General features: G+C 36.3%; 1 protein-coding gene across 1 annotated transcript; it reads right to left on the reverse strand.

The window, feature by feature from the left end:
* Positions 1-17325: 17325 nt before the first annotated feature.
* On the reverse strand, positions 17326-23429 carry LOC128243655 (iroquois-class homeodomain protein irx-3-like). The gene is made up of 5 exons (XM_052961538.1): positions 23161-23429; positions 19831-20115; positions 19397-19503; positions 18687-18943; positions 17326-18336 (listed from the first exon to the last, which is right to left on the reverse strand). The coding sequence occupies exons 1-5, from the start codon at positions 23206-23208 to the stop codon at positions 17951-17953; spliced, it is 1083 nt and encodes a 360-aa protein (XP_052817498.1). The 5' UTR covers positions 23209-23429; the 3' UTR covers positions 17326-17950.
* Between the last annotated feature and the right edge of the window lie 346 nt (positions 23430-23775).

Below are 23775 nucleotides of genomic sequence, written 5' to 3' on the forward strand. Positions count from 1 at the left end.
ACTAAAGGAGAGCTATAGCTGTATAACAAAAAATCTGTAAACAGCATGTAACCGCGCAGGGCAACTCATTAGGTTTCAAAATTATAGTCTAGTAAAAACGCAATCAATTTCGTTTCTTTGACTTTCGCTACGCATTCGACAGTGTCTAAATGACAACAAGGTAACAGATTCATGAGCAGTATCGACTGCCCGACAAAATATCCTTCGTCCATTATATCCAGCCCGTTTAATGCATCAATGTCATAAATAAACATTAATAGAGGTAATGACAATCATTTAAAGAAAAACAGCGTCAAACAGGGATGACTGGCATGGCCAGGTCTGTCTCAGTCATTTTTATTTACAGTTATCGTATAAAGGATGGATTCTTGGCAGTGAATATCACAATCACTAGAACCTCCCTAATCAAATGTCTTCAACTTCTGAGAAACATAAAGGTATTGGTTCTTCTGCAACATGTGTACATGTGTACACGTGAAACAAGATACAGTTGTCGAAACATGAAATTATAGCCATATCGTCTTGTTGAAGCACTCTCATCGCAAAGGTAATTCAGTGTATTCATTTGAAGGGTCTGTACCATACTCGGCACCACAGCATAGCAAAAAAAGGTTGTGATACGCTTGGGTGTCGAGAATAGGTCTGTACTCGAAGAGATGAAATCTCGTATAGACCAGCTCGAACCGTACAGCCGTCGTTGTAGCTTGGGAAAGAGGGAGAAAACACAGATGAAATTGTTCTCAATCGTGTGTTGCCTAGGTGGGACTGTTTCACTTTATGAGAAGAGCAGTGAAATCATCGTTAAAATTACTTTTTCTCGGGTGTGCCTAAGTAAGTCTGTGAGTGTTCTGTTCTGTTTAGCAAGATCTCTTGTTAGGTGCAGCTGTGTGGACACTACATGAACAAATGGCGATGTCAATGTATTCAGGGACAACGGTTGGTGTCGAATACATGCACATATTATATTCATGTTTGATGTTGTCAAAAGATAGAGAACCTCATACAAACAAACGACCAAACTTCCCTTAAAAAATCTGCAATATTGAAAACAAATAATGTATTTAGGATACGGGGGGTACTGTGCCGGTTGATCTTGAAAGTTAATGAATTAAATGGAACAACGTGAAACTAAGGATAAGAACACGGCTAGCTGAGGCAAATATAAAGTCAGGGAGAAACACTAATGCCAAACTAACCTACCTAAATAGTGACTAGTTGCAACCTCCTTACCGTGTCCGACTGTATTAAGCATTGACCTCAAGCGTTCCAACAATATGCCTCGCTCTTCTTCCGAAATACATGTCTGCATCACTTAATGGCGCTCTGAAATCCTTCCAGTTCACAAGCGATGCTTCTACAACACACTTCTATAACAAGCAAAACGGGTTTCTCCGCTTCAGCTTTGTATTCGGTTACAATTTTATCAAAGCATCATGATTTTTTTTCCAAACGTCAGTCACGTCAAGGAACATGTGTATGGAATTAGAGGGCTAGCTGATACTCAAGGTAAAGATATCACCCGCGTCAACCACCCCCATGCAGGTTTGACCTCATCATCCTATATGAAAATACACCACGTATATATGTATATATAGACCGAACCCTTACCTTAAAGTGTCTTGGAAATTCACCAATGAATCGGATTGCAATTAGTCAAAGTTTTCATTCATAAAAGCAGTAAATTCATTTCTGTTAATTATATGATTGATGAATTTAGCATAACTTTTCAATATATTTCATCTGGATGTTTGTGTCTTCGCAACAAAAATAATGAAATAACTATATGTAAATGGTTGTGTGTGTTTTGAGCAGCCTGACTTTCAACTTGGTGCGTTTTGCCTATACGAGACTAGTGTATATCTAGTGTTGTGGAAAAAACAAACATGCTTATTCTCACTTGCACCTTTTATAAGGAGGTTATGCACCAGTCAATTGTAACCACGCCCCCCCCCCAGGTCCGGGGGGACAGCCGGGGAAAAGGGCAGTGTTGTTACTTTCCAGGTGGCCCCGCAGGGCCGGGTGACCGCGGTGGTTTTGTCATAGCGCTAAATTAAGCCGAGCTTAGGCCTTATATAGAGTCTCTGGGGTGCGGGGGCATTTGGCCGGGGTTTAACCATCAGTTCGTCCCCGCAGGGCGGGGATTTTACCCGGGGTTGGCTGGACCGAAAGTCAAAGTCCCGGCTATTCCCCGGACCTGGGGGGGGGGGGGGCGTGGTTACAAATGACTGGTGCATTACACTATAATGTATGTTAGAGTTCCATTCCAATGGTCAGTTATAGTGCACGTTTGTCAAAATATAGTTCACTGTCCAAAAAATGTAGTTCCCTGTCTTAAAAAGAGGGTTATATTCATGTATTTAAGGTTATGTTTTGAATTTTAATGTCAAATAAAAATGTGACATCAACCAGAAAAGCAACACCGGAAGTAAAACCTCATATTAACAGTTAGTTGGGTGTAACCTTTCAGACGCTTGCAATCGTCGATAAGCGTCCACGTCATTGATGGCATCTTTTTGACACATTGTTAAAGAACAATTCAAAGTATCTGGAAATTGAGGTTAATAAATATTAATTTTCGCTGATAAATGGCTCCGGATCAGGTATCCCTAGGATTTTATGAGCTGGGGCGTTTATTTTCTATGTTCGGGCCCCCAGACCAGATGGTTATGGCTTGAGTTTCATTGCCGTTTAAACGCCCTAATCGACATTAAACAAAGTGTTCTTATGGCTGCTTGTTAACTGATGATTTAGAAACTCTTAAATGACGATTTAGTCGTTATCAGATGTTTAAATTTTATACCCGCGTTTTACATTTTCACACTAGCGACGCTGAAATATTTTATTTATTTTAAAATTATTCGGAATTTAGTATTATGGTTGGTAACAAAATACGTCAACACATGCACTATTTTTTTTTCGTTGAATATTTCCTTCGACACACGGAAAACATTTGGTAGTCCAAATGAGTACTGCAAGTGTATATCTTTCCTATCTACAAGTGTTGGACACATGAAACCTTCCATGTGGTACAAATACGCCCCTTAACCGGGTAAATTGTATACCGGAGTACCTTACCTGCGAAAAACGCGATAAATTCAACACCAAAAAGGTTTATTTTACATATAATTACTTTGTTTGCGTTTCATCTAGACTACCTGAAATTACTGTGAACATGTTGGCTGCTGGTTTGAACAAATGCGATGCAGGCCATAATTACAGATCACAAACAACACTGACATGGAACGAAGAAGGGTTGTGAGAAACTGATAGAAATACATACATAGGAGGTACGTCCGAACATTGAATACAATTTAGAACTTTCACTGACTGATGATTAGCCTTCAATAGGTACAAGAAGTTTTGATACATATTCTTAAATTTCATTTTTAACGATACCAAAAATAAGCTGATTCCGAGACAAAAACTATGTCAAAACAGTCAATCTTTGAGAACGCAGCATTAAGCTATGATTTGACGAGTGTGAGGTTGTTCAAAAGAGTTCACCCCCTCCCCCAACCTTTTAGTTTAAACTTAGCTCGAATTGCTCTGTTGCTCGAACTGGATGTAAAGGATCGAATTCTATATACTGAAGGTAAGCATTCCCGCTTGGCCCATATTTTCCAAGGCTCAAGATGTTTTCGCCGATTCCTGAGAGTTCGAGTCAACGGGGTTCGACTGTAAGTGTATTTTGAGGCATGTGTGGTGTGTCTGCTGTTTTCCGTGGTGTGTCCCTCGTTTAAGTGTCTGTTTGGACCTTTGTCTTGTCTTTAAAATAGGGCTATCATACATTCTTGACTACTGGGCTTGTCTGCGGAGTTTACATTGTATCAGTGAGGTCATTATGAACGCCCACCAATACTAGCAAATGTAGCAATCATGACAACACGAGCTGTCAGCCTTCTAGATATGCTACTGCATGTATTATGCAATAAAACATCCGTGCTTCGCGTTTATTTTAACAATGAATTTATGACAGCTATTCAAGCATTCCTTATATAGATGTTAAAATGTTTCGAAAAGACTAGTTCGTACGTGCTTTTTAATACAATTTCGTTTCAGATTTTGTACAATATAAATAACTATATAATAAACAAAACTGCTATAAAAGAATTGTCTTGTCATTTTATACACGCATGCATACATAACTTTAGTAACAAGCAGCTGCTATACAATATGGACCAAACCTTCAACCCCTCATAGATCCGGTATCTGATAACTAGAGTCTCATAAACAGTTTCTTATTTTCGTAAAATACATAACATTCTATTGTGTTCTGCAGCCCAACACTGGTAAAACTAAACCAAATCCTATTATCCACCTATCCTCATTAAAGATTTTATCTCAGGAATTAATATACCAATACACTGTGAACAATAATTATAATATCACATTCCCTGACATCTTATCCCCAAAATTCCCATAAAAGCAACATATTACAAGCAATTCTATATTTCTTTTCTCATGATGATTTAAGATATTACACACCATACAAGAATAAAAATGCTAATCCGGGCTGATTCTTTTGTGCGGCGACTCATCTGCAGATGAAACATAATTATGAATATATTAGAGATTCAAATTTATACACTGTTCAGATAGATAAATAAACGACAGGGTTTAGTTACAGTATCCATTATCTGTATACGTACAAGGAAAACAAGACATTCAGAAAACAGGACGGTATGTGAATGAACAAATATTAAAACATTATCTCTATTTTCATATACAACTTTTTGCCGCCTAGCCATATGTTCGTAATTTTTTTGGTTCAAGTTAACATAGCGTTCCATTCAAGTGAAAACTTGTAGACTGAATTTGCCTTTACCTTGGGGCGTTTTTTGTTGATACCAAACCAGTTTCCGTTTTGGTTTCAATGTTTTCAGCAGTTATGAAACCGGTTTTGATAGTTTTGCTTGAAGTAACAAGTGCATGGTTTTGTGTACATTTTCAACAACATGGTTGAGCTACTGTAGCTACTGAGCTGCACAATTACTAATGTAACCCTTTTCATTTAGCTCATTTGCCCATTGTAAGGCACTGTTATCAAAAAGATTGAGTTTCAACAAACGAGGTTGATCACTATCCGCCATGTTGTTTTCGAAGTAAACTAGTTTTCGGATGGAACGAACCGATGAAACCGCCTCCGGTAGAGGTTTCGATAGTTTAAAAAACCGGTTTCGGTTTTCGTTAAAACACGATTGAAACTGGTTTTGGTTTTATTTGAAACTGTTACAACAAATACACATTTCGTGAAACCGATATAAAACCGAAACCAGTTTATTACCAACAAAAACGCCCAAAAATTTGATAGCAATGCGCGACTATAGTTATGTCCGTTTTTAGCGGTTTTCTACGGTGGTATGGAGGTGGCATGTGGGAATATTATGTGTTTGTATCTCGTTGCCACAACTTATTAAAGGTTGTCCGGTTAGCGCACTCGCTTCTCACCTAGGCGACCCAGGTTCGATTCCCAGCTCGGGCGCATGTGAGTTTGGTTCGTGGTCACCAAGCCGGACAAGTAGGTTTTCTCCGGGTTCTCCGGTTTCCCCCACAACACAAGACCACACTCTCGCGTACAATCGTGCCAACGAGAGTGATTAATATAAAGTTGTAATAACTTCACAATCGTTGTAAAATAAATATGTTTAAACTAATTTAAACTAACTTATTAAAGCGTTCCCCCGACTAATATATCGCCATGACATGCGGCTTAGTCGTGGGCACCAGTTCAAACGTCGTCACCACGGCAAAATTAAGATTAACTTATTTACTAATTTTGGCGGCCATTTTGAACGCCATTTTGAACACAACATATAAAAATAATTTGTATAACATGCCGGACACTTTCTTCTCAAAAATGAGGACTTGGAACCCGGACTTTAAGACGTTGGACCAAAACAGTAAGTCGTGGTCGTGACATACTAAGTCTTGAGATCGAGTTAATAAGTAGTGGCCTAGAGAAAATAAAAGACATTTGTCAGTTCTATGCCACTGCAAGTCTCACATTTTCGACGCAGTTGTAAACTGGAAAAGGTCGCCCCTATTATCAATAAAAATGACAATAGCATGTTACCAACAATGTTCAAGATAATGTTAAGAGGGCATTCTGAGCAATCTGATAAAAAGTACATGTACCTAGATGAAATATTTGGTGATACTTTTAAAAGTATAAGAGGTCTGTCCCGAAGTACTGGCAATGGCATGTTCGCGAGAAACCGATCAGTCATTTTAAATTTTCACCACATTTTGAAAACTCTCTTAGTAAAAGAAATACTTGTAATGTAGTGGTCACTCGCTCGAAGGGAGACCATCAGAATTTATTACCCGAACATAAAATATTTATCAAATTGCATGTTTTTTTCGATACTTTTGATTTCTTCTACAACGGACTTGAGAAAAAAATGAACTCATATTTTGAGTTTGGTTTGTGGTCACCAAGCCAGACAAGTGGGTTTCCTCCATGCAGGTACTCCGGTTTTCCCCACAACACAAGACCACACTCTCGCGTAACATCGTGCCAACGAGAGTGATTAATACAATGTTGTAATAACTTGTTTCACAATCGTTGTAAAATAAATATGTTTAAACTAAACTAAATATTCACCGATTTTAAAATCTTCCTCTCAAATATTTTAATTGCTCTGGCTCAAGATTGTAATTTTCTGTCGAACATCATTGTAAGACAAGTCTTGCATATTCTAGAATTTCAACCTTACAAATTACAATGGATTTTTTTATTCGGTTTAGTGTTAATAATTAAAATTCAGATTATCTTATTTCTGCTCGTCCGTTTCGCCCGAACACATTTAAGTTTTATCGCAATAGCTGTTTAAACTAGTTTTATTACAAGGATAATGTTGTTTTATTAATTTATAGCTTACAATACAACCGCAAACAAAATGGCACACTTGTTTATTTTATATTTCACCGTTTCATATTTCTACCATACCCGGGGTGACACATTAATTACTTTATTCTCTGCAATCCCATTGCAGACCGATGCGAAATCTTCACAGATGAATTACAGTTGTATTGTTAAAAGTCAACAAATGGAGTAAAACGTGGCAATGAAAAAGACAGAACATATTAATTTCAGATTTTTAATTGACCACACGTGTTTCAATGTATTCAATTTTATTTCAATTTGGCGCGGACTTAACACTTCGGAGCGATCTAATGTCCGGACAGTAATTGTTTATGCATTTGATGTCAATGAGCCAAGGGGATCACAATTGACGGAAAGATTACCACACGGGTCGTTTCTTTTCGGACAAAAGAAAACAAACGGAGAAGCAAGATGACCACTGTCAACGAGTTTTGACTAACAAGTGGCTGTAAAATGAACACTTATGAAATCTAAACATTGCTTGAACACCTGTCTATGCAGTGGTCACTCGCTGGTTAAAATTATGATTCAAAGCACATTTAGCTGTTGGTTGTCAAACGTAAATATGTACGACCATAGTGTATATACAATTCCAATTTCAACCCTTTTGTCCGTTTAAAGATAGACAAAAACTTATTCTGAAAGCAAATGACATGTCAAACCTTTTAGGCTTTTGGAAGAAATAATGACTAGCTCTGATTTGAATCCTTGTTGAATTTGAATATGGATGCATTAATTTGCGAGCGATTTGCTGTTTTTCCCATGAGTGTACAACAAAATGTACATTCCAAATTTGTAAGGGTGGAAATCAATTTTTCGTTAGCCCTTGACACCTTTACAGCAATTAGGGGTCATTGATACATACAAGACAAGGTGACCTGTCAGGGATATTAATCGCCGACAGTTTATTTCTCCGGATTAATCTATTAACTTCGTGCGGAGTAATGTCCGCCAGTCGTAAGCAGATGTTTGTCAGCCTTTTATTTGCTCACTTGACATTTGTAGCGGCCCTTATAAAGGGATTCGTGCCAATGTACCACCCGGCTAGGGGTCAAGGGCCGTTTGACATTATTTGACCTCTAGCGAACCAGTTTGACCTTTGCTCCCTAGCAACGGTCGTAAACGAGCAGGGTTGACGAAGACAAGCTACTGGCGTGGAGAAATATTAGTGATATTAAACAGAAGAAAAAAGTATACACATATTTCTTTATATTAAAAACAGCTTGTGGCATTAAAGTTGAACGATTGCAAATTAAACCATTTCATGTCCAGTTGCATTTGAAATAAAGAACCAAAAAACAAATTGAAATTACCTTATTATAACGCCTTTTTGCTCATTAATTTTACATATCAGCAAGCAATGCTTTTTCAAGTGGTACAACAATTGTATGGGATCACTCCAGACATCGCTAATGGCACCATAAAATAACATACGGTAATACACGTAAAATAAAGTCGACTGTCACTTTGCTTTCTGATTGAGGTGCAAAATACATATTTAAAAATTAGTACAACAATCCAAAATTCCTACAGTGTGTAAATAACTTAAATTCTAAGTTGTTGTTGTTTTTTTCTATTTTTTTTTTTGGAAGAAGATATTCTCTCGGATTCCAAAGTAGTTGCAAACAGATTTGAATAGGCATGTTTATATATTTACTTTCAGTCAGAAATTATACCTTTTATATAACTATACGATACAATAAAAATGCTATTGTAAGAAAAGGGGGAAATCATCAATCCATTATTTCAAACGTGACATGTCTGATATTGATGAACTGTCTTTTATATTATCGACTTATATTTTGTGCTCAAACCTGCAACACTATTCTTAATAATAGGATGCTATTTTTTATGGAAGTAATGCATTTCAGCTTTTAGTTTATTGCTATTTTATGTAAAGCTACAAATAAATGCTAATCAGTTTATCTCCAGTCTGATCTCGCTTGTAAATAAAATACTTCTATTTCTTAATCGTGCATGATAGTGCGCGTTAATGTTCTGTATTCTAATTCCTCTCTTTAATATATTTTATACCAAGAATAGCATTCGTGTCTAGTCTCTTATTGTGTATATATATATATACAGTCAAAACTCCTATGTTGAAGTCGTTGAGACTTCGATATATACTTCGAGATAAAAAAGATTCGATATAACCGAAATGCAAATATTGTATAACTAAACAAAACAAAATGGAAAAAATCGACTTAACCAGAACATCGAGATAACAGAGTTCAACAAAGCGAGTTCCGACTGTGTTGCTATCACACTATAGGTACATCATCCTACTGCTGTAATAGTATTGTGTTGTAACTATAGTCTCTTATAACTCTTGCTTTGAGTGGAAATACTTTGTATTGTTATGTTATCATGCAGTGTATATATTGTTGTAATGATGAACCTTTAATAAACTATACAGCATGTGATAAACTGAGCATCTTTGGTACAAAATTTATTAATAAATGCTTATTTTGGGTCTTCTAAATACATTTAGAAAATTTCTGTACAAATGTATGCCTTAACGAGGGTCCAGAAACGTTTTGATACCATACTAATATTAAATGTTTTGATGACACCTTTGGAAAGCGCGGTTTGAGATAACTTTTGTAGAGTTATACGATTATATATACATGTTGTTATAATTATTTATGTGAACAATGAAAAATGGAAATAAATGTGGACACCAAAATGACCGGAACGCTGCATAATAATTGTTGTGTTGAAGTAAGACTTCTTTAATCACTAAGTAGTTTAGTAGAAAATGACAATACAGTCGAACCCCCTTAGCTCGAACACGCTTGGCTCGAACTCCCCGTTGGCTCGACTTGATTGTATAGTACTGAAGGTAAGTATTTCTGCTTGGCCCGATTTTTTCGAGGCTCGAGGTATTTTCGCCGCTCCTTGGGATTTCGAGCCAACGGAGGTTCGAATGTAACTCTTACTATTAAAATCCTCACGGTAAACTTAATGAACTGAAAACTTGCAAAAGTAAGAAGTTCTGGTTTAATTTATCAGCTCATATCAATAGAAAAAAATCCATATTAAAGTGTTTTTTTCTCAGTTATTTGTTTTGTGGAAACGGCCGGCAAACAGATTAAACGAGACATTTTATATGTCTTTGTGATAATTTTTATAGAATCTTATGATTCAAACGTCAATATCTCATGAATGTTAATATTCCGAATTAAGTTTTAAATACAAATTCATTACTCTTTAATTGACATGCTAAAGTCGTAATATTATTGCAAATTGTACGAGCGGGTTGTGCTACCATTTCATGCTGTGTTGTTTAAATTACATTTCCTAATGGTTTGTACCCCGTCACCTTATTAGCATACGACGAACCGAATGTGGTTAAACAGGAGACCAGGGATGATACGCGAATGAAGCAAATGATCTATCTTCATCAATGAGGTTAAAAGTGCTTGATGAAAAAACCTGTTCAAAATCTGTTTAAAAATGCAGTGTGAACAGGATTTCATTTTCAATAACTTTCCCGCGAGCTCCGTCTCTCGTCCAGCAGCGTCCGTGAAATCAAGTGGCGCCGATGCACGGCGGTCGACATTGCTGTTTTCAAAATGATTTTAATAACTTCTCCATTAAAATTTCGGTGGCTGAGCAAAGTGAAAGCTATGGACTATCAATGGGCAATGAAGACTTAATATATGAAAGCCTGATTAAGCAATTTGTTAACAGGCTTTTGACATGATTTATGTCCTGTGCATAAAGCGAAAATAGTGTTCTATTAAGCAAAAAGATGTTAGTTTTATATGTTTACAGGGGTGCTGAATTCTGTAACCACATGGGCCGCTTGTTTTGTGTCCCTGGGCAGCTATCCGGTGACTCCCGGGTTCTTGTTGTGGAGCATGGAAACATATCATGAATTTTAATTTGTAACATGAGATCCTTATAACTTATATAGATACATTACACACTGGGTAGTGAGATTTCATACAGTGGTGAAAAACGTTGCTGGTATTAGAAGTATGTATTTGTTTTTGATACATATTCAGTTCACGAGTATACAACAGTTGGCTTAATATGCATGGGTTTCTGAAAGTAAAAAGTAATATTATTGTGCGTTTCACATACTATTTTGTTCATAAAATTTTCTTTTTTCATTTAAATCCGTTGAAATGTGTCAAACATGTTCTCTGTTTTTATATGAAATCAAACCTCCAATTTAAATAGTAAACATGGTTAATCAAAATTTTGTAGAATTGGATAAGCCAAAGTCAGGGCAAATTACACCAGCGCATGACAGTAAATCCAAACATGGTTATACCATAACAGACCATATCAGGCTACTTTCCATGTTTCAAAGTTTTGAAGCTGAATGCATGGTCTGTTATTTCAAAAATGTGCTGGATCTACTTGATCTACTTTTTCTTGTTTACATTTTCGCCGCAATGTTTGTACTCCTACGCAGGCTTTGGTCACTTTATCGAATAAAGGTCCAGCCAATTTTATTTTTCTTATAAGGAAAATAACTCTTTTTCGAATGATGTTTAAGATTTGTACATAAGAGGAATTTTCTGCCCATATGGTGTCGGAGCTCGTGAAATACTAGAACTCAAGCGTTATTTCTCATGCAAATCGGTCAATTCACAATATAATGAATATATAGGTTATTTATTAAGTGGTCTGTAACCTGCATTGTGGCACTCATGATACCATTTTTTGACTTTTGACAATGTAACATTACTTCATTTTGATTAAGAATAAATTTATATCCCCTTGTTCAAGAATTTTGACTTTGCCATATCAGGCCAAATTTCGCTTAAATATCTCAATTTCATATGAACAAGTATTACTGTATTAACTATTAACCGCGAGATCAAAAATACACATATGTTCCAAACCTCTTTTATGAGAGAAAAAAAATCAAATAAAAATAATTTTCCAGTGTGTGAAACCGACCTTTACATCAATCAAGCTTGGACAGCAGTTTTGCCCGCATGGTTGTCTCCCATGTGGAAACGAGGACTTATCAGGATTGTACCTGGCACTTTCTAAATAGTAGTTTTGTCATTCGTGTCTTGCCAATGGTATACTTACAGTATCTGGTCGCTGCTCCTGGTTGCATATTAAGGTATATTATAGATGTATGTTTTATCGACAATGTCTACGCCTTACGGACGTAAGGCGATAATTGTACGATTTTAAACTCTTGGACTTTGTTCTTGTTACATTTTGGACGAAGATAAATGCCTAATTAGTACTGCCTTACGTCAATAAGTGTGGCAAACTGCTCGTCCTGGGTAGGAATAAGGATGTGTCATTGTTTTTGTGGCGGACTTGTCGTGCATTTGCTTGGCCCGCTGTTATCAGCGGGCCCGAAGCTTTGTTTATTGTAGGCCCTCTGCGAAACCTAAACAATCGTGTCACTAGCGCTCAGGTCCACACATTAATAACACTTTTGACACAATTATGTAAACTGCAGGCGTAAATTATTCTAACAGTTCATTTCTGTTTAAACAGAGGCTTCCCTAACTCCTATCAGTGACATTATCCCGTAATTGCCATTTATGACAAACTTTGGCGTAAAACAGTAAACATCCGAACCGGTAACAAGATTAGTTTTCGGATAAACACTGTATCACCAGTATATGATAAGGGATTAGTGTTTATCCAATGTCTAGATTGTTTCAATACCAGTAAATTCTCAAATTTATGTTACTTAAGCCAGTAATCGAAGTTTTGTGGACACAAAGTCTATAGCAGGTAGCGTTTGGTCAGGTTTTCTTACCGATCGTTCGGAACTTTGCGATTTTGACTGACATATAATGAATTCCGATTACAGAGAATGGATTTGCACAAAGTCTATAAGATTTTCAGGCAGGGTTTAGCTAATGGGACATTGTCGTAAAAGTGTCACTATACATGGCTCTAGTTATCCCGTGTCCAATATTGGTTTACCATACCAGATAACTTCGTTATGACAAAGTATACAGGTTTTCTAGTGCTTGACACGTTTCAATTTTATTACACTTTAAAATGCTGTGTTTTCAGGCTATCTCAAATTGTCTACTTGTTAAATGCTGAATGTACTATTTTTTTTTATTGTTTTCTAGTCAAGAGCTTTTCTTATTCTTTTTAAACACTTAATAAATAAGCATGTAACGTTTAATTGCGGTCACGCTATGGTTAGTTTATTTGTAATTACAGTTGAACTTCGTTGGCTCGAACTCCAAGGGACCGGTGAAGATACCTCGAACCTCGAAAAATTCGAGCCAAGCAGAAATGCTTACCTTCACTATATATGTAGAAATCGGTCCTTTACATCCACTTCGAGCCAACGAGGAATTCGAGCCAATGGAATTCGAGCCAACGAGGAATTCGAGCCAAGTGAATTCGAGCCAACGAGGAATTCGAGCCAACGAGGTATTCGAGCCAACAGGAAATTCGAGCCCACGGGAAATTCGATCCAAGCGATTTCGATCTAAACGGGGTTCCACTGTCATGATAAATGCGTATTGTCTACGTCTGACATGTTATATATACTCATATACGTTCCAATGTACAATGCGTGCTTTACAGATAAGATGATAATAATTTGCTTCACTTTTGATTGAATAATGGAATTATAATGCATCATTTCTTAATTTGATACTGTAATAATTCTGCATTACAATGTGCTGTTTCATTTCATCTTTTTGTATATATGCCATACATTTTTTATGTAAAAGTGGCGCTATTAATTCAAAATGAATGTGTACACATGTATAGCAAGTATAAATTTTGAGTGATTAACCTGTAACTCCTTGCTAATGGAAAATATTAATTGATGATAACAAGATTGTAACCGTGTATTAAATATCTGAAAACGCAAAACTATTAAATGATTAGTGAGTGCTAAAAGATTTACTGTGGTCTACTATCGTCTCATAAGGTAGAAATACCGTGTTTTTATTTACATTCCATTTATTTTATAACATTTATTCATCCTTTTTGGTATACTAAAACAAATGTATTAATTGAGGTAAATCTTATTTGGGAATAAAAGTGCATCTTTAACTCGAATGCTCAATGATGAGCATTGAGAACTATGGGTCTTGAAACACTTGACTCACTTTAATTCTATAGTGCATAGAGCTGCAGCTCCACGTGCAAATAGGAAACCAATAGGTGGATAGCCGATAATGTTAAACTTTGTTTTTTAATTTAAGCATATATATGACAATTACACACATGGATGATTTAAGGAAGAAATTGAGCCTTTCAATCAAAATGACAAATTGTGCTATAACGTTTTTTACAAAAAAAAAAATAAAAAAAATATACATATATGGTAGTTTAACTTGAAAACAGGCGAATCTTTGTGTGGCTATGTTTTTATTCAGTATAAAAAACTAGTTCTTATATTACGGTAATGTGCTATTCAAAGAGTTGGTTGTGGAAGTGTTGTTTGAACTTTTATGTTCATGAAAACAATATCAAAGGGACTAGACACCAGATTGTCGCAAAATCGGCAAATACAGTTGTCATCAAAACAAGTCTAGAATTATAAAAACGAGTTAGTATGAGGCCAGTTATACATCATTTTACATGATTAAAAATATTTTTCGTCCGCGCTGTCTCAGCTGAATTTAACCGTTTAAAAATAGCACATAATGGTTTCCCAGTTTATAGTGTGTATATTTAGCATGTGCAAGTCACATGATAAATACAGATAAATATATCGACGCTACTTTTAAATTTAATTGAATTTATGCGGAAGATAACCCCAACAAATTTCGATATCTCAATATGTAAGTTTTTGAAAAAAAAAATCATGTTTTCTTACGTTTTCTAGACATCTTGTGTCTAGTCCGTTTAGGACATAAAAAATGCAAGATTTTTTTTCAAGATGTTTAACACGAAAGTTTTTGTCTCTACACTTTTCAAATATTTAACAAAATAAACTATTGCTTTTAAAGATAACACATCATATATCATGCTTTAAATAAAGGGTATACACTATATATCTAGAACAAAAACATATTTAACTCGATTTTATTTCAGTACTTCAGCATGTTCTGATAAATCAGACACGTACAAGAATTATTAGTATCCAACATAGTGTATCAATTACCAAGTAATATTGATGATTGAATGTGAATTGAAAATAAATTTTGAATTGGACAGACTTGTCTCCCTTATTTATATGCAGTTCACATATTCAAATATGCTAACACATATCAATAATTTGCATTCATATGATAGTTTAATCAAACTTTATTGCATTCTGTTTGTAATTGATTATCGTTGATATATGTTCGAAAAATCAACAACGTCAAAGTATATTTCTTAAAGCTGCACTATCACAGATTGAACGTTTTGACAACTTTTTTTATTTTTTTGTCTTGGAACGAGCAGTTTTTTGCGTAAATATCTGAAAACCAGTGATAAAAGACTGATGACAAAAGATCAGATAGCAGACTTTCATAAGTATCGGAATATGGTTTTAAAAACACATATACTTGAATTTAAAAGTTTATCATATTCTAAACTCCCACAAAACCTCCTTTTTCATGTTTGATTTCACACAAAAAACAATAAACAATACTTTCCAGTGTTTCTGCCCAATTCTTGTAATTGCTCATAAAAATGATGGGATGAAAATGAATCTTTTAGAAGTTTAAGTAAACTATTATTATTCGCTATAGTAATGGCTGTACCCTTTTAACTTTCTACGAAGACGGTACCCGGCTACATTGTCACCCCTAAGCAACGGAACCTCTGTTTTCCCCATTAGCCCCTGACATTTCCCGTTTTCAGAAGAAAAATTCCCCACTTCCTACTTAAGTGTCCTTTTTATCGTGACCTTGAAACATCTCAAATGCTATTGTAAAATTGTAAAATTATTGTAAACAACATACGTAAATACCATTAACAATTGAAACTTATTGATATCAAGCTTTTAAAGGTCGAGGAAATAATCTGCTATGTTAATGTTGATAAAATACTTAAATGAGGATGTGTCTAGTTTTGCCGATGATCTTATCAACATATTAAGATTTCATTCTTTTCTCCATAATATTATGCTATAATCGTGCTAATTTATTTTAAATTTCAACACATGCTTCCCATAATAACCTATATGAAAAATGTACAAAAACTGAGCATGGTTTTGGGCTCTAGCCACTAACCACAGGCTTATTAGCTAGTTACACTAACAGCTGGGCTATCTAGCCTGGTTTGGGGCTCCAACCACTGACCACAGTCTTATTAGCTAGGTACGCTACAAGCTGGGCTATCTAGCCTGGTTTTGGGCTCCAGCCACTGACCACAGGCTTATTAGTTAGGTGCACAACCAGCTGAGCTATCTATCCTGGTTTTGGGCCCCAGCCACTGACCACAGGCTTATAAGCTAGGTGCGCAACCAGCTGAGCTATCTAGCCTGGTTTTGGGCTCCAGCCACTGACCACAGGCTTATTAGTTAGGTGCGCAACCAGCTGAGCTATCTAGCCTGATATGGGGCAATAACCACTAATCACTGGTACATTCACTAGGTGCGTTACCAACAGAGCTTACCAGCCTGGTTTGGGCTCGAACCACTCACAACCGGCTCTTGAGCTAGGTGCGTTACCAACAGAGCTTACCAGCTTGGTTTGTGCTCGAACCACTGATCACCGGCTTTATAGCTATGTGCGTTATCAATGGAGCTAACTAGCCTGGTTAGGGCTCGACCCTCTCACCGCCGGCTTATTAGCTTGGTGGTTTACAAACGGAGCTTACTAATCTAGTTTGGGGCTTAAACCACTGGCCACCGGCTTGTTAGCTTGGTGGATTCCAAACTACGCTAACTAGCCCGGTTTGACGCTCGAGGCAGTGACCTCCGTCTTGTTTGCTATGTGCGCTACCAATTGAGCTAAATAGCCTGGTACAGGGCTCGAACCACTGACCACCGCCCTATTAGCTAGGTGCGTTGCCAACAGAGCTAACAAGGCTTGTTTAGGGTTCGTGGCAGTGACCTCTGTCTTGTTAGCTATGTGCGTTGCCAATTGAGTTAACTACCCTGGTTTGGGGCCCGAGGCAGTGACCTCCGTCTTGTTAGCTAGGTGCGTTGCCAAATGAGCTGATAAGCCTGGTATAGGGCTCGAACCACTGACCACCGGCCGCTTTTATAACTAGATGCGTTACCAACTGAGCTAACTTGTTAATCCTATAACAAACTATAATCCCCAAACGAGTACTTGCCATTTAGATCATCAGAGGCCGTTAAATAAATAATTGGATTCGTTAGTTCAATTAACTCAAATCTGTATAAACGCCATCATACATTCAAATATTTGGCAAAAATAATGAATCAATTCTCATCCAAGCATTGGTTGCCTCATGAATCACACTTGGCCAATTATGTTAATCAAATATATAATGTAACAAGACACATATATATGTTTACGACACTTAATATATATGCTTGATTTAGTGGAACAGATTTACAAAACACCTTTCTGTAAAATATTTATTCCAGAAAAAAGTAGAAAAATACAACAACTATATCGGGTACAAAAATACCTTGTTGGAATGTAGCAAATTAGAAAATAGTATACTTGTACAATACGACGTTTGGAACGCTTCGCCCATTTTCCATCGAAAACAACCTCGGATGTACATGGACGGTTTACAATGTCAGAAATGATTACATTTAACAACACTTCAAGCAGATCGCGTAGTTATTTCAATTTAGCAGTTAAACTTTATGGCTTAACTCTTGTGTATCTTGATAAATTATGCAATAATACACATCACTGGCAACCAATTTAGACTTAATTGTACGATATACACGTTAAAACATTACACATATTTAATACTATTATTTGAAATTGTACGAACTACTTTTACTGATGTACCGGCATGCATCCGAGGTTGTTTTCGTTGGAAAATGGCCGAGGTGCTCCGAATAACAATACGAGGCACTTCAAAGATATATACGATAAGTACTATGGAAGACGTTCGGAAAAAAGGCACATACCTTTTTGATTGCATATGTGGGACAAATGTATAATGAATTATTCACTAGTATATCACAAAATAAAGATATAAAACTATCACAACTGTAATTAAAGCACTTTTTATCAATTATTTTTTGCTTCCACTTGAGCTTATTATTTCAGAGATAGACCATATTTTTGGCTTTGCTGGAACATTATTTTCATCGTCATTTGTTTTATTCCGCGCACATTCCGCTTTACTGTCTTTACTTGAAGCTGAAGAACTACTTTTTGTTGCGCAAGGATTTCCAAGATGGCAACCGTAAGAAGGTTCCTTGTCCAAAGTAGTTCTATCAGCTATGCGATCAGTTCTCTGGTCCGGGGAAAACAATCTTTGCATACAGGCTGTCGGCAGGATGCTGTCGGGCCCTGTGTCCTCGGCGTCGGAGATGTCGGATAAGTCGGCGGAAGTACGATTGCCCTCGCCGTCGTCACTCTCTGATAGAATGGTCGTGTTCGACTTGTCGGATTTCTCTAAAACATGGAACACTCGTCATGAAATTTTGGTTCCCAGATAAAAAAAAATACTGTTAGCAACCATTATTTGCAAACACATAGCAATAAGAATGGGTTCTTTATGCCGGCAAGGGTATTTTATACATAGTATAAGATAAAACCATTAACTGCAGACACATAGCAATAAGAAAGTATTCTTTATGCCTGCAAGGGTATTTTACATATAGTATATGATAAAATCATTATTTGCAAACACATAGCAATGAGAAAGGATTCTTTATGCCTGCAAGGATATTTAACACATAGTATAAGATAAAAAAAAATCAACAACCAGGTCCAACAAAGCGAACAGACCCATCCATACTAACCTTCCACGTCAATGTCGTCAAAGTCTATATCCTTGTCGTCCCCGTTCTTGCTCTCCTTCTTCAGCCTCCTTCTGGCGTTGGCGAACCACGTGGACACCTGGGTCAAGGTCATCCGTGTGATAATGGCCAGCATGATCTTCTCGCCCTTTGTTGGGTACGGGTTCTTCCGGTGCTCGAACAGCCACGCCTTCAGGGCGCTCGTCGTTTCCCGTGTGGCGTTCTTCCGCCGGGCGCTGTTCAGATCGAAACCAGGGTACCTGAAGTGCGAAAACGTTTTCTGAACTTTTTGTTCTTCTTGAAACTGTATAGAAATACAAAAGTACTATTCTCTTTGAGGGCATATTTGTGTTTGTTGTACGTAGCCTCAACTGTTTCTACTCTAGAAGATTCTGGTCGGAGTCACCATGTGTTTGGGTGGCCCTGTCATGCTACTTGACGCTTTTCAGTTAGAGGAACTCCCAACAACTGTTCAACAAATGATAACTGAATCATTATTTGAAACCAAAATTGCATCAGTTTTGTAATGCATTTCAGGCACGTGCTGTAATTAAATAGCACTGGCGTATAAAACAGAAATAAAAGCAACCAGTTGTTCGAGGAATATGTTTGAATGTACAAGACAAAACATTTTTTTCATAGGACCGCCTAGACGGAGCAAATAAAAACAATTTCTATGGATATGACGTGAGCAGACGACAGTTTCCACTTACAGTGCGTTATATGGGTGCGCGGCGACGAGGTGTTCCAGATAGTAGGGCGCGTGCAGACCAGATGTAGCCATCTTGAGGCCGTCTGCTCCTCGTTCGCTCTTCATGTTCTGCAATATAAAGGTAATATATCGTTGTTATCTATTTAAAAATATCGTGATAGCATTTAACAACCAAGTTCAATGTGACGTCGTCATCTCAAATTAGTCAGTTGAGGAAAAAGTGACTGTTATTTTTCAGTGAAATATTGTGTTTTATACACATACAATCTATAATGTTGTTTGGATGATGTTATAACCTTTATATAGTCATGTATTTGGCGACGTCACAAATGCATAAATGTAATGGAAAATGAACGAGTGGGTGAATGTGTGGGTCAATCATAATGAGTGAATGAATGGACGAACGAACGAATGAATGAATGATTGAATAATTACCGTTTGAAAGAAATTAGCAGTGGCTTCTGTAGTTCCCATGACAACGTTGGGTGGAAACTGCTGCATGGTGCCTGCACCATACATTGTTTCAGGCAGGGAGGGGACGCGCGCAAGGTAGGCCGGCAGCCCCGCCTTCAGCTGACATGAGCAGACTGCCGCACCGGTGACGGGGTCCAGCATCACCGGACGTCCGGTATCACAACATCGTGATGATGACGTCACTTGGCGTGCACTTGGGTACACCATCTTGGGCGTTGATGTTCGGAGATTCAGCGCTGACGTCGTCTATAATTGAAACGTCACAAAATATTACCTTATTCAGAAAAAAATAAAATATAATAGCATGTGGGTTTCTGTATTTGGATTTTAGGATTTTAAAATTAGTGGCGTCGCTGCTGGTTTGAAGTGTTGACCATTCAGGAACCCGACCCCCAAATTATGTGAATTTTTGATTAAGTTGGTGTCATTAGAATGGGGTTTGTGTGTAGAAAAAGAAAGCGTATTTTTTACCGAAATTATATTTAACAAGTTATTTTTGCCCTTTAAAGATTGCAATACAGGTAATTTTACTCCAGTTGAAATCAAGGGCAAATATACAAACAGTAGTACACATGAATAACGTACTTATTGACATTTATTTTACATCTTAGTTATCAGCCATTAAATGCCTTCCAAATGATACCATAATTTTAAGGAGTCAATCTTCATCATTATGTAACATTCAGGCTGATGGAGCTTAATAAGAGCGAGATAATTATGGGTCGGGTTCCTTAATTTATAAAAAAGTTTCATTTTTCTGCAATTGTAGGACTTCGGTTAAACCGTGTATGTTTGATTTGACATATTGGAGGATAACATTCTTAACTAACGTTAATTCAACGGTTTGTTAAAGAGCAGAACACAACTCTTCAAGGCGTTTTGCATTAGCTATGTATTAGGGACTGGCGACAAAATGGGGCATGTCATTCGGAACCAAAATGACGTCACCTTATAATGTTCATCATTCGGTTTTCCAATTAAAGCGACTATTATTATTATTAATTTTAGTATAAGACAATCAGAACATTTGTTGAATTTTGGTGAAATATTAAAATCTACTTGACTCTTGATCACAGAAGGTTCTTCTTCCACTCGTGGTTTTGCCATCCGTGAAAATATTTATATCAGTGATCACTTTCATCTTCCAATAGTATCTACTCTTTCATTGAGTGTCTTCAATTAATATTTTGTTTTAAAAAAACCCACCACTTTATGGCGTTTATTTGCGTCGTCCCTATCATTATGAATTAAAAATTACATGCAAATGATTGAAAGTATATAGTATTATTTCTCTCTTTTTTAAATGTCTCAGAATCATCTCTTTTTTGGCATCAACGCCTTCATTAATTCAGTCTTATAATAGAACGGATCTCAATTATTCGAAAAACGGCCGATTTTAAAAATCTTAATTCGGTCTACTTATATCAATGATTTTAATAACTAAAAATCGGCTCATTCCAAGTCAAAAAATAAAAATTGTCAAAACATTTGCTGTTACGAAAACATGTTAACGTTGAATGCGTGTATTTGTATTACGAAGAAGGTAACATACAAGTATAAAGAGCCCAGTTGTTTTCATCATGAAAAGTAGCTCCCATAGAGCCAATTTCGTTTTTACGTGTATTTAATAATAGTTAGTCTTTTATTTATTTGCTTCAATCTCAACAAATATATATTAAGTTAAGGTTTCCCAGCATATCAGGAATTGAATATTAAGATATTAACATTACCAACGTATGTAAAAAAGTTGACAGGCAAAATAAGTGCTTGATTATATTACATACATAATATACTGCCTCAATATCTAATACACTGTGAAACATAGCGCTTTTGAACAATTGTACTAAATAAATATGTGTCTTCAAGTTCATCTGAACATTACCCCCCAACACTTAAAAGTATAAATCTGAGCATATTAATTGTATTTCAACACTCCTGATATAAATATTATAAAAAAAAATATTACATCGACCAAAGTAATCGAATTCAGTATTGTTCAATTTATAAGCATATAATATATCATTTCCTCGTGTTTACGACCATGCAACCGCCAATGGGATCGCCTGATTAATTATGGTTTAATCGTGTTGAAAACCGCAGAAAAAAAAAACTCTACCAGATTTCCATTAAGTCATTGATACGGTTTATTAAGTGAGTTATTTTAGCCGCTCGTGTATGCGCGCTGACTGGTGTAGCGGTATTCGCGCCAACACTTAGTCTTTTTTCTTGGTGTTTGCAATCGGTTTATGGCAAATTGATGTTATTTTAAAGCAAAAGTAAACAATATTTAATATAACAAAGTCGTCTTTCAAGATCCAGAATATTTAAACACCGCAAGTTCTGGGACTGCTTAGGGTTTTAAAGTCAAGAACATAACGAAGTTTGCTTCTGTTTGAAATAAGGATTCTAACCGAACTTGTATCAGTTGAATCAAGATATATAAATAGAGCCTCCTATTTGACAATTCAGTTATGATCTGAATTGCAAGACTTTGTGCTGACTGGAATGGTACTCAAAAATTGAAATTGAAATGTAAACCTATCTTTAAAAATGTCAAAACTGTAGGTTTTTTTTTTCATACATTCGGGTTATTCCAGCAAGGATTACAGGTGTCACTGTTGTGATCAGAACAATTGCCACCACAAACGATTGTGAATTTATACAAAAGATGCATAACACTGCACACATACGCGAAAACAAGACATATTGATTTTGAAAGTAATAAAATAGATACTGATAAGCGAAAAAGCAATAATTTTGTTTCGGATTTCATAACAAACGTTTTAATATGTCATAAGAAAAAAATCTTAAATGATTTTAATGCTCTATATATGCTACAGTGTTTACACCCACAAAGAATGCGCGCATTCACTTTTCATTTCTAAATTCAATGATATGTATGAGACAGTTATATATTTTTTATATTTCTCTATACTAGTAATTTTATGTTGCAACAGAAAGTGTGCGGTGTGGTTTTATTTCATTTTATTAACGTTTTCACTTCCAAGAAATTGTTTTGTATGTGATTTGTCGGGTAGCGAAATTGAAAGGATTTTTTTACCATGGATTTTTTCTCTCCAAACTATCGAGATTTAATTGGAACCTTAAGGTACAAAATACACCAGTCGTTAAGAAAAAGTGCTATTTTTCCAATTTAAACCTTTGTTTACATATAACATAAATAAAACCGCAAACTATTTATGCGGAAACCACAAGTTGATTTTGCTTTGTGGTCAACCATTAGCTAAATGCCTGAACAGTTTTATCTACAATTCCATCGAATAACCTTACCTGTGTGGTCAGTGGCCGGACCATGGTCGCTGATTGACCAAACGACATCCTTCGTTTCTCGACTTTTAATGTCACTATGCACTTCAAAATGTCAAAACACTTTTATAATCCTTTTTTCTTGAAAACTTTTTTTATTTCTTATTTTTTTTTAATAATAAAACTCCATTCTTTAATTTAACAGAATGCCTTAAGATGATAAATGTTCTTTCCCACAGTTTCTCTCTATTTTAAATAAATCTATTTGATATTAGAAGCATCTTTTCACGTATTTAGATATTTAACAAGACAAACGAACAAATACCTGCTTAAATCCGATTGGTGACAGCCCATCCGTTTGTTGAAGGCTATCTAATCAGTGTGTCTTCAATACGCGCTATACCACGCCCACCTGAATAAACCTCGCCCATCCTGTAATTCAAATTCAACTACCCGTATTGAAAAAAAATATATCAGTTAAAATTGACATACGTGAACATCTAGCGACAACGTTTCTATGGCGCTAAATTGACGGATGCGAAAAAAAGGTAGATCACATGAAAACAACCGATGATATTGTTTCGCGGTCGATCTATATAAAGGGGGCGGAGAGGACATCAAGACTTGCCCGGGGGTGGG

The sequence above is a fragment of the Mya arenaria genome, chromosome 8, assembly GCF_026914265.1.
Source record: "Mya arenaria isolate MELC-2E11 chromosome 8, ASM2691426v1".
NCBI lineage: Eukaryota > Metazoa > Mollusca > Bivalvia > Myida > Myidae > Mya > Mya arenaria.

What these genes read in the sequence shown, in the direction of transcription:
- LOC128243655 (XM_052961538.1), bottom strand. Translation starts at nt 23,208, where the DNA reads ATGTCGTTTGGTCAATCAGCGACCATGGTCCGGCCACTGACCACACAG. An exon ending in TCCGGCCACTGACCACACAG is followed by an intron (nt 20,116 to 23,160) that starts GTAAGGTTATTC and finishes TTTCAATTATAG; the next exon opens with ACGACGTCAGCGCTGAATCT. An exon ending in TGACGACATTGACGTGGAAG is followed by an intron (nt 18,337 to 18,686) that starts GTTAGTATGGAT and finishes TCCATGTTTTAG; the next exon opens with AGAAATCCGACAAGTCGAAC.